The sequence below is a fragment of the Crinia signifera genome, chromosome 6, assembly GCF_055691185.1.
Source record: "Crinia signifera chromosome 6, ASM5569118v1, whole genome shotgun sequence".
In the NCBI taxonomy this organism is placed as follows: domain Eukaryota; kingdom Metazoa; phylum Chordata; class Amphibia; order Anura; family Myobatrachidae; genus Crinia; species Crinia signifera.
In genome coordinates this window covers 25707752-25723557 of record NC_139222.1, presented here as the reverse complement: position 1 = coordinate 25723557, position 15806 = coordinate 25707752, and the positions used below count along the sequence as shown (strand labels likewise).

The window sequence follows — 15806 nt, the reverse complement described above, 5'->3', positions numbered from 1 at the left end:
AGCGAGTTCTGGGCTTGGTCATCAGGGTTGAATCGGGTCTGGGCTTGGTTGACGGCGGAGTGCTGAGGAGATGCTGCTCACTCCTCCATGCCGCAACCGGAAGTCCGAGGCTTCCTATCTTGTTGTAAGTGCATTATTTGGTCTTACATTGACTACCTTCTGTAACTCTGCTTTATACTCAATAAAAATTGATTGCATAAAAAAAAAGGCAAATGCTGAAATAATTCCACACCAACACAAACTTGTAAAAAAATGAATGACAATGCTTTACTTGGAAGGTATCTTGATTACAGGTATTTGCAAATGCAGATTAACACAATAAACATATAATTGATTGGCTTATACTTATACAATAATTCTAGATCAAATCAAGATGGAAACCTATCAAGGGCAGTGATCAGCCATTAAACCTCATTCATAGTTACCTCCAGCCCCCGTGCTGGCCTGTTCTTCCTCAACTGCCTGCTCCTTCCTTCTCTAACTCTGATATTTATACTTTACTTACTTTAATTAATTATTCATAAGCCTTGAGTCTTATTGGCCAGCTTTGCTTTCAATCATACTGTCATAATTCACCCATCACCCATCTTCTTTGTTACTAGGGAAAGATTCGGTGGATTTGTGGCCCTGTTATCGGGTAGTTCCCATGTTGGTGACAAGAACGTGAAGACTAGCTGTCTGTCCTCACTCTCTGTACTGTCAACATTGCATTCTTAAACTTATAAAATCAAAACAATTTTCTACAAGAAATCACTTTTCCAGCACTGTCCTAAATCTTCAGCCATTTTGTAATGTTTTTATGCAAGTCATAGTTGACAAAAATGGTTGCTGCTTCTGGCAAACACCTGCTGCTTAGCGCAAAGGGTATTTATTTATAGTTTCTTATATAGCGCAGCATATTACGTTGCGCTTTACAATTGGAAACAACAGTGATTACACAAGCTGGGTAGAAACAAAACCAACAATGATAGGAGGGCCCTACTTGCTAGATTACAATCTATAGGGATAATAGGAGGAATATATATGGACAGAATTCCATAGCATGGCAGTCCCACCAGATTACAGGACAGTCCTGATGTGATGTAATTAGATATGATTGCTACGGGAGGTTGTGTGGGGGTTCCGGAATATGATAGGCTTGCCTGAAGAGGGGAGTTTTCAGGGAACGCTTGAAAGATCGGAGGCTAGTGGAGAGTCTTAACGTGTGTGGAAGGGCATTCCATATGGTGGGTGCTGGCTGACAAAAATCCTGCAAGTGTAAGTGGGAGCGAGTACTGAGTGTGGATGAGAGACGCAGATCTTGTGCAGAGCGGAGAGGTCGGGTGGGGATATATTTTGAGATAAGCGAAGAGATATAAATCGGTGTAGTATTGGCTTTAGGTAGGCCTCATACCCCGTGGCTAGTACCTTGTGCAACAAGCTAAGGCCATCTGCAGCAATAACAACAGTATTTAAGAAAAACATAGTGTAATAAAAGCATAGGAATACTGATGCGTTGATTTCTGTTTTAACACTACATACATTATCAGTACATACAGAGCAGTATCACATTAATTCCTACATATCAGATTGCTGGGACTAAGGGGACCAAGTATTATAATTTGGTACCAGGTCCCAAAGGGCAATGACCTGCTGTATATAGTATCTCCAGGTAACCACAATCACTCTCACACATCATACAATAGGGCCCAGAGTATAAAAGGGAAACTATGCAATTCTTTACTCATTACTGAATACAGATGGTTATATTTTAGGATTTAATGAAGTACAATATATTGTGCAAAACCTATTAAAGGATGGTTCTAGTACAACAAAGGGATTTTTGTAAGAACCGTTCGAATCCCTTTCTCTTTTCCCCTTTTCTCTTTCGTCCATCCTGGTGACACAGCTTGACCTTGGGATGGAGGAGATTACGCAGGAGCAAGGCACCTATGCTGACTTCTTTTGAGAGTAGGCTCCTCCCTTCTGCATCCCGTAGTTCCTCAGTTCAACGTCTAATGCACACTTAATATGCACAATCAACATAACCAAAAACATGACAATACATGAATGGTATAACTTACTGCGCGTAAGGGAGGGATCGCTGTGTCACCAGGATGGACTGAGAGACATCCATTTTTATCTTTTGTCCATCCTGGTGACACAGTTTGACCTTGGGACGTTCAAGAGCCGGTCCTTTGGGAGGGTACGCTCAGGCTTACAGTTCTCATCACTGCTTGCCCAAATGAAGCGTCCACTGACGCGAACTCATGGAACCTATAAAATTTGGTGAAGGTGTGAACAGAGGACCAGGTGGCGGCCCTGCACAACTGTTCCGCTGTAGCCCCATGATGAACAGCCCAAGAGGAAGCAACCGACCTGGTGGTACGGGCATTTATCCTTGAAGGAACAGGTCTACCAACCCTGGTGTAGGCAAAGGCAATCACTGATCTAAACCATCTGTCAGTGGTCTGCTTAGAAGCAGGCCACCATCTCATTTGCACATCATATAGAACCAAAAGCATATCAGTTTTGCGGATATCCTTTACTCTTTCCATGTATATTCGCAAGGCGCGAACAACGTCCAATTTTTTTTTAACTTGTCCCTATTTTTTGTCCCTTCAGGAGGGGAAAACACCGGGAGCACAATTCTCCTGGTTTAAATGAAAAGAAGACACTACTTTTGGTAGGAACTTAGGTACTGTTCGAAGCACAGCCCTGTCTTCATGAAAAATCAAGAATGGAGACTTGCACGATAAGGCCCCAAATTCTGAAACTCGCCTAGCCGAAGCTATAGCCAACAAAAAGGTAAGCTTCCAAGATAGAAATATAAGATCAGCCGACCTTAAAGGCTCAAAAGAAGGCTTTTGTAACACTGACAAAACCAACGACAGGTCCCAAGGCGCCACCGGCTGCTATATGGGGTTTTAGTCTCATGACTCCCTGTAAAAAGGTCTCAACTTCCGGTAACAGGGGTAACCTTTTCTTAAAGACTGCACACTAAGCCCTGCAGAAAATCCATCCTGGAGAAATTCTAACAGCCTAGACACCTTGCACCTAGAGGTGTGTACCCTTTGACGCTCACACCACCCGGTATAGATTTTCCAGACACGATGATAATTTGCAGCTGAAACAGGCTTGCAAGCTCTGAGCATGGTCTGGATAACTGCTTCCGAAAACCCCTTCTTCCTTAGTATGGAGGTTTCAAAAGCCAAGCAGTCAAATTTAGACGAGCTAGGTCCAGGTGCAGAATGGTCCTTTTTTTAAGAGTTACAGAGAAAGAAAGATCTGTCTCTGTAGTGGTGCACCAAGAAATAATTTGGAGACTTAACATATACCTTGTATTAGGTTAATTAAAAAAGGCTCTGCGAGATATGACAAACTACATCACACATGTAACATGGACAGTGAAACAAGTGCAAATTAAAATTAGGGCTTATGCGGCGTCCCTTAGCTTTACTTCCTAATTGGTTAATTCAATTGTGATTTCTGCGTCTCTCTCCCACAGTGCCGGCGGTTTGGCCTGTGCTTTTACTTGGGGGACGCTATAGACACAATTTTTATGAATAAATTTATTCATTCAATATTTTCTTGTCTGTTATGGTGGCTTGTGTTCACTAACAACCTGTCAAATATATCCCAGTTCTCAGTAATGTTCATATATTTCCTGTCTCATGTCCGTACAAACAACAGGCTTAAATAAATTCTTTACTCCTCATGAAACTGTGTCACGTTGTGTCATTTAGTGCAAGAGAGAGAGGCTAGTATCATACATTGTTGCAATATAGGTTGCAATCCTAGTGATCTCACTGTGTAGCGTATAGGTTTTAATGACAGACCCACACAGTGATTGGTGGGTGTATTTGTCACTGTGGTAGCCGGCAGATATCGCCTGGTGTGTATTGCAAAGGTTCAGGGCAACCTGAAGAAGAACTGCGAACAGGAGATCCTCCGCCTTCCGAAGGGTGTTCCAAACTGCCTGGAGCTTCACGATATTGATCGGTAACCCTGATTCTTCCTGGGACCACAGGCCCTGCAACCTTTGGTGCTGAACTACTACCCCCAGCCCCTGAGGCTGGCTTCGATTGTGACAACCAACCATTCCTGGGAGCTGAGTGAACGTCCCAGCTGCAGCAACTCCAGATCTGTCCACCAAGCCAAGAACTCCCTCGTCTCTAGAGACAATGACAGACTTTTCTTTTACATGGTCTTTGGATTTCCCGACCAACAAGAGAGAATGTTCCACTGAAAAGTTCTGGAGTGAAACCTTGCAAACTGCAGGGTCTCGAAGGTTGCCACCATCTTGCCTAACAGTTTCACTTCCTGCCAAACTGTTGGCTTTGGAGATTGCAGTATCATCAGGACCAATTGACGAATATCTGCTGCTTTGGATTCCGGCAGAATCCCCGAATGTAGGTGCATGTTCAAAATCAGCCCCAGAAACTGAAGTCTCTGTGTCGGTGTCAGATGAGACTTTGGGAGATTTAACAACCACCCAGGGTCTTGGAAGAAACGTGTTGCAATGGCCAGATCTTCCTGTAACTTCTCCGCCAACTCTGGCTTGAAAAGGAGATCGTCCAGGTACAGGATAATTACTATCCCTTTTTTCCTTAGGGCTGCTGCCATGACAGACATCACTTTTGTGAATGGACAGAACCCAAGGGCCCGTGGTGGACATGTTTCACTGGTCTTGAAACTTCAGGAGGTGACCCCCCACTCTGGACACAGAATGGGGGGTCTCCGCCCCGTCATGTGGAGGATTTATCCTCGCTCTTGGACGTGTGCTTTTTCAGAAAGGCCCCAAAACGAGATCTGGGTGCCTTTCCCTTACCGGCTGGACACTTTCCTTTTCCTGCCTGTCCTCTGTTAGACACAACCCCTTGAAAGGAGGAGCGAAATGATGGCTTAAAAGCTCCGAATTTGGATACAGAATGTTTGGATGTGGTAGGGAGGAAAGTGCTCTCCCCCCCCCCCCCCCCCCATGGCTTGCTTTATAATGGACTCCAATTCTGTCCCAAAAAGCTGCTCACCTTTAAAAGCTAAGAGACTCTTTAGATTCACTGTCCGCTTCCCAGGCTTTAAGCCAGAGAGCTCTCCTTGCAGTCACAGATATGGCTGACACTTTTGACGCCATCTTTGCGCCTTCTTCCCTAGCCTCACATACATACTCCGCCGCACACCTAAGCTTTTCGGCCAGTGTGAAGGCCTCAGAATCAGGCTGTAGCTGGTTTCTGAAAGCCTCAGCCCACTTAAACCTAGCCTTGGAGACCAAAGCCGAGGCAATAATAGGGCGTAGGGTATATATAGCCCACCGCTTCAATAACCTCCTTAAGACATCCTTCAAGTTTCTTATCTAATGAGTCTTTAAATGCCGCACCCCCCTGAATCGGTAAGGCCGTGGCTTTAGAAAACCTGGCCACTGGTACGTCCACTAAAGGGATTCTTTCCCAAATCTGTACATGTTCCTCTGGCATTGGTTTACTGTTTGCAAACCTCTTTGGCATGAGAAGCTTCTGGTCAGGTGCTTTCCATGCCTCTCCTAGAAGAAAAACCAAACCCTCGTCTGAGGGAAAGGTCACCGCATCTCTGCGAACCTTCTTAAAAACACAATGCGCAGGTACTTTATCTTCCTCAGACAGGTTTAAAGTCTGCTTAACTGCAACAATTAAATCTTCAACACCTGGGACAGAGGATCCAACATCCTCTTTTTGGTCCCAAAAGACATCTTCTGCACATACACCCTCTTCATCACCTCATCAGAATCTACATTCAACAGGGGAGGTGTAGATAAGGGATGTCTAGTAGAAGAAACTTCAATAAGCTGTTCCATAAACACATTAATTTCATGAACACCTCGAGCAGTGTCCTGCATGACCTGCAACAATGCTGGGTCCCCCTGAGATGGGGTAATGGAGCCCAGAGATGGTTGAGAGGGGGAAAAGAGACCAGGAGATTTGACCATGTAGATGACATGGTCTGTCTTTTTCAAGCCTTAATCAAAGCATTCATAGACCTCCCCAGAGCAGCCACCCACGCAGGTTCAGGCTGCTCTGACCTCTGGGCTTGAGCCCCACTGGGCACAAATTCACATGAGGGGCACAAATCCCCCTGATCCATCTGTTCACTAGATAATTTTTCACCACAAAATCTGCAGTTAGTTAACATGGCCTGCGCTCCCTCCCCCGGAGCAGCAACACTACACCCTTCAGTCATGAAATAACCACAGTGCACAATGTCAGGCAAATGCACAAAGCAATGTAGCAGTGTACTTAGCGGTCTGTCTGCTGCTCAATGATCCTCAGCGATCCGCGGGGAAATCGCTGCCCAGGAGAAAAACTTTTCACTCTGCACTGTAAAAGGATCCTTGTTTCAGCTCCAGCATGGAGAGAAAAGGGCGCCAGTACACAGAGCAGGAAGAGACCAAGTCTCTGCTTCAGCGGGGAAGGAAGCCTATTGGCACCTTTTCCCCCTTCAGCTGCTCCCATGTGTGTTTCTCCTCACCTCCAGTGCCTGCCCTCCTTCTGGGATCACTTGGAAGCGTCCTGTGCTGGGCTGCACCTCCATCATGGATTTCCGCCCCGAAGCCCCTGCAAGATGGCGGCCGCCATTGTGTGGGGTCCCTCCCCCACGATCCCCCTCTAGCAGGAAGCCGGTTCAGGACACCTCTTCTGTAAGCAAGAGGTTAAGCGCTCTGCAGAGGGAACAAACTCCACACAATCTGTACACAGAGAGCGGACAGGATGCGCTTCTATCAGCCTGCGCTCTCAGTGTGTGTGAACTTCTGCTAGAAGTAACACACTGGCAAAGCCTATCTAACTAGTGTAAAATTAGGTACCTATGTATTATCTGGGCTCCCGTTTTTCTTATGAGACCGCGTCCCCTCGCGGGGCTCGCTGCGCTTACCACGCTTCGGGCACGGTGGCTCGCTGCGCTCGGCACACTATATAAAATCAACTCCATGCGTAGTTGGATAGTAGGGGTATGAAAAAATGGGGTGCATTTAACATGGGAGCACAGATAACATATAAGTACCTAAAATTAATATAATAAAAAAAACCTAGCTATCTCTACAAAAATGGTTGCGGACAGCAGCCTATCAGCACAGCACCCACTGTAATGGGCACCTAAAACTTACTGGGGAACTATGGGATGCAGAAGGGAGGAGCCTACTCTCAAAAAGTCAGCATAGGTGCCTTGCTCCTGCGGACCCTCCTACATCCCTAGGTCAAGCTGTGTCACCAGGATGGACTAAAGAGAAATGTATGCAAGTTGATTGACAGGCGCCGGGCGTTTGGGGGCGTAATGTCAGCATTTTACGGGAGCGCTCCAGAAAACACAGGCGGCTCCTGGCCATTGGGAGGGAAGCTGACATCAGTGGTCCCGATCTCCTCACAACCATTGCACTGCCGAGTATGTCTCAGTTTATGCAGAGCTACACATGGGGTGGTGGGGGGGATTCATTTGATGGTTGAGTTAACTCTCCCCTCTTCGCACAGCTGCGATTGCATTTACAGCCATACACATGGGTGGGATTGTATGTGAGCAGGGTGACATTTACCTAAATCGCTGGGCTCCAAACTCACAGCCCAGAGATCAGGTCTGAAGCATTCACTATGAACATGGAAATGGCTTCTCACCTGTGTGAGTTCTCTCATGTTTAACAAGATCTGCTTTCCTCCTAAAAGGTTTCCCACACTCAGAACATGGAAATGGCTTCTCACCTGTGTGAGTTCTCTGATGTAGGACAAGATGACACTTCTGGATAAAAGATTTCCCACATTCAGAACATTGAAATGGCTTATCACCTGTGTGACGTCTCTGATGTATAGCAAGAGATGATCTATGGGTAAAAGATATACCGCACTCAGAACATGGAAATAGCTTCTCACCTGTGTGAGTTCTCTGATGTGAAGCAAGCGTTGATTTATAGGTAAATGATTTCCCACACTCAGAACATGGAAATGGATTCTCACCTGTGTGAGTTCTCTGATGTGAAGCAAGCGTTGATTTCCGGATAAAAGTTTTCCCACACTCAGAACATGGAAATTTCTCACCTGTGTGAGTTCTCTCATGCTGGACAAGATATAACTTCTGGGTAAATGATTTCCCACATTCAGAACATGGAAATGGCTTCTCACCTGTGTGAGTTCTCTGATGTGAAGCAAGCGTTGATTTCCGGGTAAAAGGTTTCCCACACTCAGAACATGGAAATGGCTTCTCAACTGTGTGAGTTCTCTGATGTATAGAAAGAGATGATCTCTGCTGAAAAGATTTCCCACACTCAGAACATGGAAATGGCTTCTCACCTGTGTGAGTTCTCTCATGTTGGACAAGATAGAACTTCTGGGTAAATGATTTCCCACACTCAGAACATGTAAATGGTTTTTCTCCTGTGTGAATTCTCTCATGTTGGACAAAATTTGACTTCCGAGAAAATGATTTCCCACACTCAGAACATGGAAATAGCTTCTCACCTGTGTGAGTTCTCTGATGTGAAGTAAGCGTTGATTTGTGGGGAAATGATTTCCCACACTCAGAACATGGAAATGGCTTCTCACCTGTGTGAGTTCTCTGATGTGAAACAAGCCTTAATTTCCGAGAAAAAGATTTCCTACACTCAGAACATGGAAATGGCTTCTCACCTGTGTGAATTCTCTGATGTCTAATGAGATATGATTTCTTGATAAAAGATTTCTCACACTCAGAACATGGAAATGGCTGCTTAACTGAGTGAGTTCTCTGATGTTTAGTAAAAACTGACAGATTAATAAAAAACATATCACATTCGGAACAGGTAAATATGTCAGCCCCTGTATGAGCTGTTCTATGTGTAGCAGTATCTGAGTTACCAGGAGAACAGTCCTCAGGATTAGAGGTATCAGGTGATGTATCTGCACTGTGAGGCACTGGCTGTATATTTAGGGTAATGGAGGTGTCTTCTGGAGAATCCTGTGTGATGTTATCTTCTGTTTTATAATCTGGAGACAGAAGAAGATGTCCCTCCGAGGTATTCCTGCTTCTGTGTCCATCTGCTGGAAATAACATACAGATATAGATATATCGCTCTTCCCCTTTCCCCTCACCCATTTCATACTATTAGTGAGTACAAGTTATTCCGTTATAAATACTTTCCTACAGTTCTAAATATCATGCAGCTAATAATGGGATTTATGTAGATAAGGTAACCCTTATTATATTAGTGCATTGGGAGACACTGAGGTATTGGGAGCCGGGCAGTGTAAGGGAACTGTAAGACTGGGTGTCACTATTCTGCCTAACAAAGCCCCTAAAGACAGAATAGGAGTAAAGTGTCAGCTGCGCTGACTTGTGCTGCTGCGGCACCGCCACAACAGAGTCCCGGCGGCCTTAGAAGGGTGGCCCGGGCACTTCCGCCTGGTGGTGTCCGGGCAGGCAGCGTCACGTCCTCCTGAGGCACATCACTTCCGCCCGGCCAAGGACGCTGTCAAACATCAGCCTGCATCGCCTGGAGGTTGTATAGCAACCAGGGGACGCCGGGCGGCGCGCGCTCAGCCTCCTGAAACAAAATAGCAATTATTGGTGGCTGGTCTGGCGGCGGCTGATTGGCTGCAAGATCCTTTTTAAGAGATCTGGCCCAGCTCAGCCCCGCCGGTGATATTGTTCATTACAGTGTGTCTGCAGCACGCTGTTGTCCCGGTCCTGCAGTGTCTTGGTGCTGTGTAATCCTATCCAGCCGTGGTCCAGTCATTTGTCCAGCCGTCATCTTAATGCTGTCTGCGTCCAGTCCTGGTCCAGTCTCAGTCCAGTCACGGTCTTGTCCTTGTCCAGTATATTCCGTCCTGGTCCAGTCTTTATCCGGTTCCGTCTTGGTCAGCGTATTTCCATCCAGTCCTGCCAAGTCTCTACCGGTGTGCACATTACCATCCTGAGCTGCCGGAGGGTTCGGTCCAGGTCACGTAAGTGCTCCAGTGGAGCCTGGTTCCTTCTCTCTTTATTTCTACGGGCAAGCTGCCCTTTATCCTCAATTATTTTTATTATTGTCCTAGTCCAGCTCTCCGTGATTCGGAGAGACCCACGGCTGTGGGTTTATGCCTGTTTAGGGGTACCGTTACTTTAAGTGTACAGTTTTATGTTGGCGTGCGTCTCGTTTGGTAGCACCCCGTTATTAGTTGGTCCGGTGCCTGTGACGTGGTCACACTCCCCGTCCTTGGCCTGGTGCCATTAGCCAGGGTGTTCAGTTCAGATAGGCCCTGTTAGTAAGATCATCCTCTTGGTCCTGTCTCTGACGGCTGCCGTAGATTTGTACCATCATTAAACCTGGTTGCATCGAGGTCGAACACAGCGACTAAATCTCAATCTACGGTCACCTGCCTGAGAAGGCCAATAGAGTGAGTGTAGGGTTTTGCCATGGCCGTTCTAAACAGCGGTCCCGGCTGAGGGCTCTGCCCACCACCACTGCTTGCACGCACCAGCGCACGTTACATTATCACCGGCCCAAACAGATTATATATAATATACCTGTTTAGTCCGCTGGTGCTGGTGGTCGTGGGATATCCTCATCATGAATCCCACTGCCCCTACGTTAGACGCCCAGGTTATGGGTCTAACACAAATGGTTCAGGATTTGTCCCTCTGAGGAGAGAGCTCCTTCGGTAGTGGCACCTGAACCAAAGATGAATCTGCCCAACCAGTTTTCGGGTAGTAGAAAAGATTTTTACAATTTTAGGGAGAGTTGTAAATTATACTTTCATCTGCGACCTAAGTCCTCAGGGTCAGAGGCGCAAAGAGTGAGTTTGGTGATTTCGTGGTTACAGGGGGACCCACAGACGTGGGCTTTTGGCTTGCCCTCTGATAGCCCTGTGTTAGCCTCAGTGGATAACTTCTTTAAGTCTTTGGGTTTGCTTTATGATGACCCTGATAGGGAAGCTTCTGCGGAGTCCCATTTACAGGCCCTGAGACAGGGAAGGGATCCAGTAGAAGTGTACTGTACGGAGTTTCGCCGGTGGGCGAATGACTGTGGTTGGAACGATCCGGCTCTGCGTAGCCAGTTCCGGTATGGGTTGTCTATTACCATCACAGACTGTTTAATCCAACATCTGGTGCCTGGCTCATTAGATAAACTTATGGAGTTGTCTATTAAAATAGACCATCGGCTCCGTCACTCTCTCGCCCCATACCATTTGTTATGAATACCTCGGATGATACCGAAGAGCGCATGAACTTGGGGTCCATTCGGATCACGCCAGAGGAAAGGGCTCGGAGGAACAGCGCTGGTCTTTGCCTGTATTGTGGCCGTAAGGGTCATCAATACCGTTCTTGCCCTAGCAAATCAGTAAAAGATCAGGCCAAGTGGGTGAGGAGGAGATTCACTTGGGCCTTAAATTATTCTTCTCCCATAACACTCTACTGATTCCTACTACCCTCACTTATGGGGAGGTTAGTTTTGATTGTGCCACTCTTGTCGATAGCGGCCCAGCCGGCAATATTTTGGACGCCGCTTTAGCCGAGAGACTCGGCATCCCCGCTATTCCTTTAAGGCAATGTATCATCATGAGAGGATTAGATGGTAGCTCATTGCCCAATGGGAAGATTTCTTTTCAAACCCCTAACTTGCGGCTTACTGTTGGTTCTCTTCACAAGGAAGAGATTTATTTATTTTTTTCCCGCTGGTCTTGGGCCATCCCTGGTTGGTCCAACATAACCCACAGATTAATTGGAAAGCTGGGGATATCGTTCAGTGGAAATCCAGTTGTTTTGGTTCTTGTATTGATACCTCCTTCCTCCAGGCCTCGGTCTCATTGTCTGCTATCCCAGCAACCTACTCGGAATATGCAGATGTGTTTTCCAAAGGTAAATCAGATAAGCTCCCGCCCCATCGTCCATACAATTGTGCTATCCAGCTTAATCCCGATGCTCCATCACCTAAGGGTAGGCTTTACTCTGTCTATTCCTGAGACTAAGGCCATAAATGAGTACATCCAAGAAAGTTTGAAGAAGGGGTTCATTCGCCAGTCAAAGTCGCCACTTAGTGTAGGGTTCTTCTTTGTGGTCAAGTAGGATGGGTCCCTGCGCCCATGTATTGACTTTCGGGCTTTACACAAGATTACGGTGAAGAATGCGTACACTCTCCCTCTGATCTCTGTCCATTTCGATCAGTTGAGGTCCGCCGTGTTTTCTAAAATTGATTTGAGGGGGAGGGGGCATCCTCAGGCATCCTGACGTGGATCGTCCTTTTGTGGTGGGGATGGACTCTTCCGAAGTGGGAGCAGGAGCAGTGCTGTCGCAAAGCAACCCCAAAACCCAGGTCCTTCATCCTTGCGCATATATGTCGAGGAAATTCTCTGAGGCTCAAACCATCTATGATGTTGGTGACAGAGAATTATTAGCAATCAAATGGGCCTTCGATGAATGGAGGCATTGTCTAGAAGGAGCCAATCATCAGGTGTTGGTTCTTACCGACCACAAGAACCTGCAATATATTGAAGCTGCTAAAAGGCACAATGCCCAGTATGCCCGCTGGCCTTTGTTCTTTACTTGCTTCAATTTTGTGATTACATACAGGCCTGGTCCCAAGAATGTTTGAGCAGATGCTCTGTCCCAATGCTTTATTCCACAGCATGCAGGTCAGGAAACTGCTGCCCCTATCATTCCTGCCTCTTGTATACAGGCTGGTCTCAGTTTGACCCTGGAGGGGCTCATTCGCCAGGCTCCAGCCCAGACCCATAATGGTAGTTTATTTGTGCCAAAGACGCTTAGGCGGAAAGTCCTTATTGAGTTCCTTGACAGCAAGGCATCCTGGAGTCCATAAGACCATGGACTTGTTAGCCCGGGTTGTGTGGTGGCCAGGAATGTCCAGGACATCAAATATTTTGTTCAATCATGTCCTGCTTGTCCCAAGCAAAAGGTTCCTCGGTCTAGGCCTTTTGTAGAACTAATGCCCTTGGCCATCCTGTCAAGGCCATGGTCGCACATTGCCATGGACTTTGTGGTAGGTTTTCCAGTTTCAGCCGGCTGTCAAACCATTTGGGTGATCGTTGAAAGGTTTTCCAAAATGGCGCCTTTTGTGGCACTGAAGCAATTGCCTTCAGCCAAAGAATTGGCCTATTTGTTTCTGCGGCATGCCTTTAGGTTGCATGGATTGCCCTCTGACAGGGGTCCACAATTTTGGAGATCGTTCTGTGCTTCGCTTAAAATCAAACTGAGTCTGATTTCAGCCTTTCACCCTCAAGTCTAATGGGCAAACTGAGCAGCTGAATCAGTCTCTGAAGCAATATCTCCACGTTGCAGAATGATTGGGTGGATTGTCTTCCCATGGCGGAATTTGCATATAACAATGCGGTGCATTCGGCCTCCAAAGTGTCACCCTTTTTCGCAGTTTATGGTTACCATCCCCAGGCTAATTCTTTTCTATAAGCTTCTTCCTCTGCTCCGTCTAGGGCCTTTTGTTTTAAGGCTACATGGAGAAAGATACATGATGCTCTAAAGGAGGCAGCCTTCAAAGAAAAGGTGTTTGCAGATAAGTCTAGACGTCCTTGTCCATTCAAGGTTGGTGATTTGGTCTGGTTATCGTCCCGGAATATCAAATTGCATCAACCATCGGAAAGGTTTGGGCCAAGGTTTATAGGCCCGTAGAAGATCATTAAGAGGGTTAATCCAGTTGCATTCTGTTGCAGTTGCATTCTGTCTGTTGCTCCCCAAGTCCCTCAGGATTGCAAACACCTTTCATGCTTCTCTTTTGAAGCCAGTCTTCTTCTCCCACAAGTTCCCTCCTAAGGTTATCAGAGGAATCCCTTCTGTGGATGTGCAGGGAGAACAGGAGTTTCTTGTGGAGAAAATTCTGGACTCCAAATTTGTTTGTGGTTCCCTTCAGTTTTTGGTCCATAGGAAGGGGTTCGGGCCAAAAGAGAGATCGTGGGCTCCGGACAGAGATGTTCATGCTCACAGCCTCAAAAAAAGGTTCTTTCAGGAATTCCCTCATAAGCCTGGGGTAGAGGTTTCCAAACCTCTCCTCAAGGGGGGGGTACTGTCAGCCACGCAGCAGAGTCCTGGCACCCTTAGAAGGGTGGCCCGGGCACTTCCACCGGGCGGTGTCCGGGCAGGCAGCACCACGTCCACCCGGCCGCATTATCTCCGCCCGGTCGGGGGACGCTGTCAAACATCAGGCTGCGTCGCCCGGAGGTTGCATAGCAACCAGGGGGTGCCGGGCGGCGCGCGCTCGGCCTCCTGATACGAATTAGCAATTTTAAGGGATCAGGCCCAGCTCAGCCCCACTGGTGATATTGTTCATTACAGTGTGTCTGCAGCACACTGTTGTCCCGGTCCTGCAGTGTCCTGGTGCTGTGAAGTCCTGTCCAGCCGTGGTCCAGTCATTTGTCCAGCCGTCATCTTGCTGCTGCCTGCGTCCAGTCCTGTCCGGTCTCAGTCCAGTCTTGGTCCTGTCCTGGTCCAGTCTTTATCCGGTTCCGTCTTGGTCAGTGTATTTCCATCCAGTCCTGCCAAGTCTCTCCCGGTGTGCACATTACCATCCTGTGCTGCGGGAGGGTTCGGTCCAAGTCACGTAAGTGCTCCAGTGGAGCCTGGTTCCTTATCGCTTTACTTCTACGGGTGGTGGCACCCCGTTATTAGTTGGTCCGGTGCATGTGACTTGGTCACACTCCCCGTCCTTGGCCTGGTGCCGTTAGCCAGGGTGTTCAGTTCAACTAGGCCCTGTTAGTTAGATCATCCTCTTGGTTCTGTCTTTGACGGTCGCCATAGATTTGTACCATCCTAAAACCTGGTTACATCGGGGTCGGAGCGGGCATCACTCACTCCTTCGAACGCGGCGACTAAAGGAGAAGCCTAGCACATTGCAATCTACGGTCACCTGCCCGAGAAGGCCAATTGAGTGAGTGTAGGGTTCTGCCGTGGCCGTCCGAAACAGCGGTTCCGGCTGAGGGCTCTGCCCACCACCGCTGATTGCATTCACCTACGCACGTTACATAAAGAACAGGGGAGAGGGAATAAAACAATATTCAGGAATGAGAACAACAGTGCTTAAAGGAAAGGCATAAGGGATGCCCCAAAACTGATCCTAACGGCAAGCTGGCATCTCTGGTTTAGCCAAACTGGTAACATTTGGTAAGAGCTGCACTGAAGAGCAGGTGACAGCCCAGCACCCCAGCTTAGCAGAGGTTCCGTACCACACCATCCTAGCTGCACACACCAGTCTCTTGGTGCCCCAACAGGATTAGGAACAGGTAGGCTTGATACAAGGTAATCCTGGTAACAGTTATCCACTTGATAATGCTGATCACAGGCTAACCAGCCTCTCCTGCTGTTATCATGCAGAACCAGCAGGTCATCCATCCAGTGCAAATCCTGGGTCTTATGTACATAGCAACCAAAAGTGGTCTAAGCCAGCAAGCTGAAGCCCAACTCCCTGATACAGGGTCTGGTGGTGCTGGTTCTCCCAGGGAAATTGCGGTACTGTGGATGACAGGTGCCAGTCCGAGTATGGCAACCATTTCATCCTTCTGTCTCCCATCTGCCCAGTGCCTCCCCTTTCTGGTGCCAGTATAGGCGGCTCTGGCTCCTTCCCTGGTGGCAGCAGGGAGGTGTGTGGTGCTCCGTGAAAGATTTATAGGGACAGGTGCCAAACATGTATCTTCATGTTGGTGCCACATTAGTACCTCTTCCACAGTAGGACATCTGTAGGCACTACCCAGTGGCAGAGGTTTAGGCTTGCCTCCTGTACTACGACGTCCATTCTGTAATAGTCCCGCTGTTAGTCCCTGTGTTCTGCTCTGGTCCATCCGACAAGTCTTTGCTTACTCCTATGATACTACTCTCAGTGACTTCTCGGTGTGACC

General features: G+C 47.5%; 1 protein-coding gene across 1 annotated transcript in view; it reads right to left on the bottom strand.

Moving 5' to 3' along the window:
• Positions 1–7590: 7590 nt before the first annotated feature.
• Positions 7591–15806, bottom strand: part of LOC146009552 (uncharacterized) — a 485071-nt gene continuing 476855 nt past the window's right edge. The window contains exon 18 of the mRNA XM_083149997.1: positions 7591–9011. Within this exon, the coding sequence (XP_083006123.1) occupies positions 7591–9011 (1421 nt within the window). The remainder of the gene's footprint in view (positions 9012–15806) is intronic.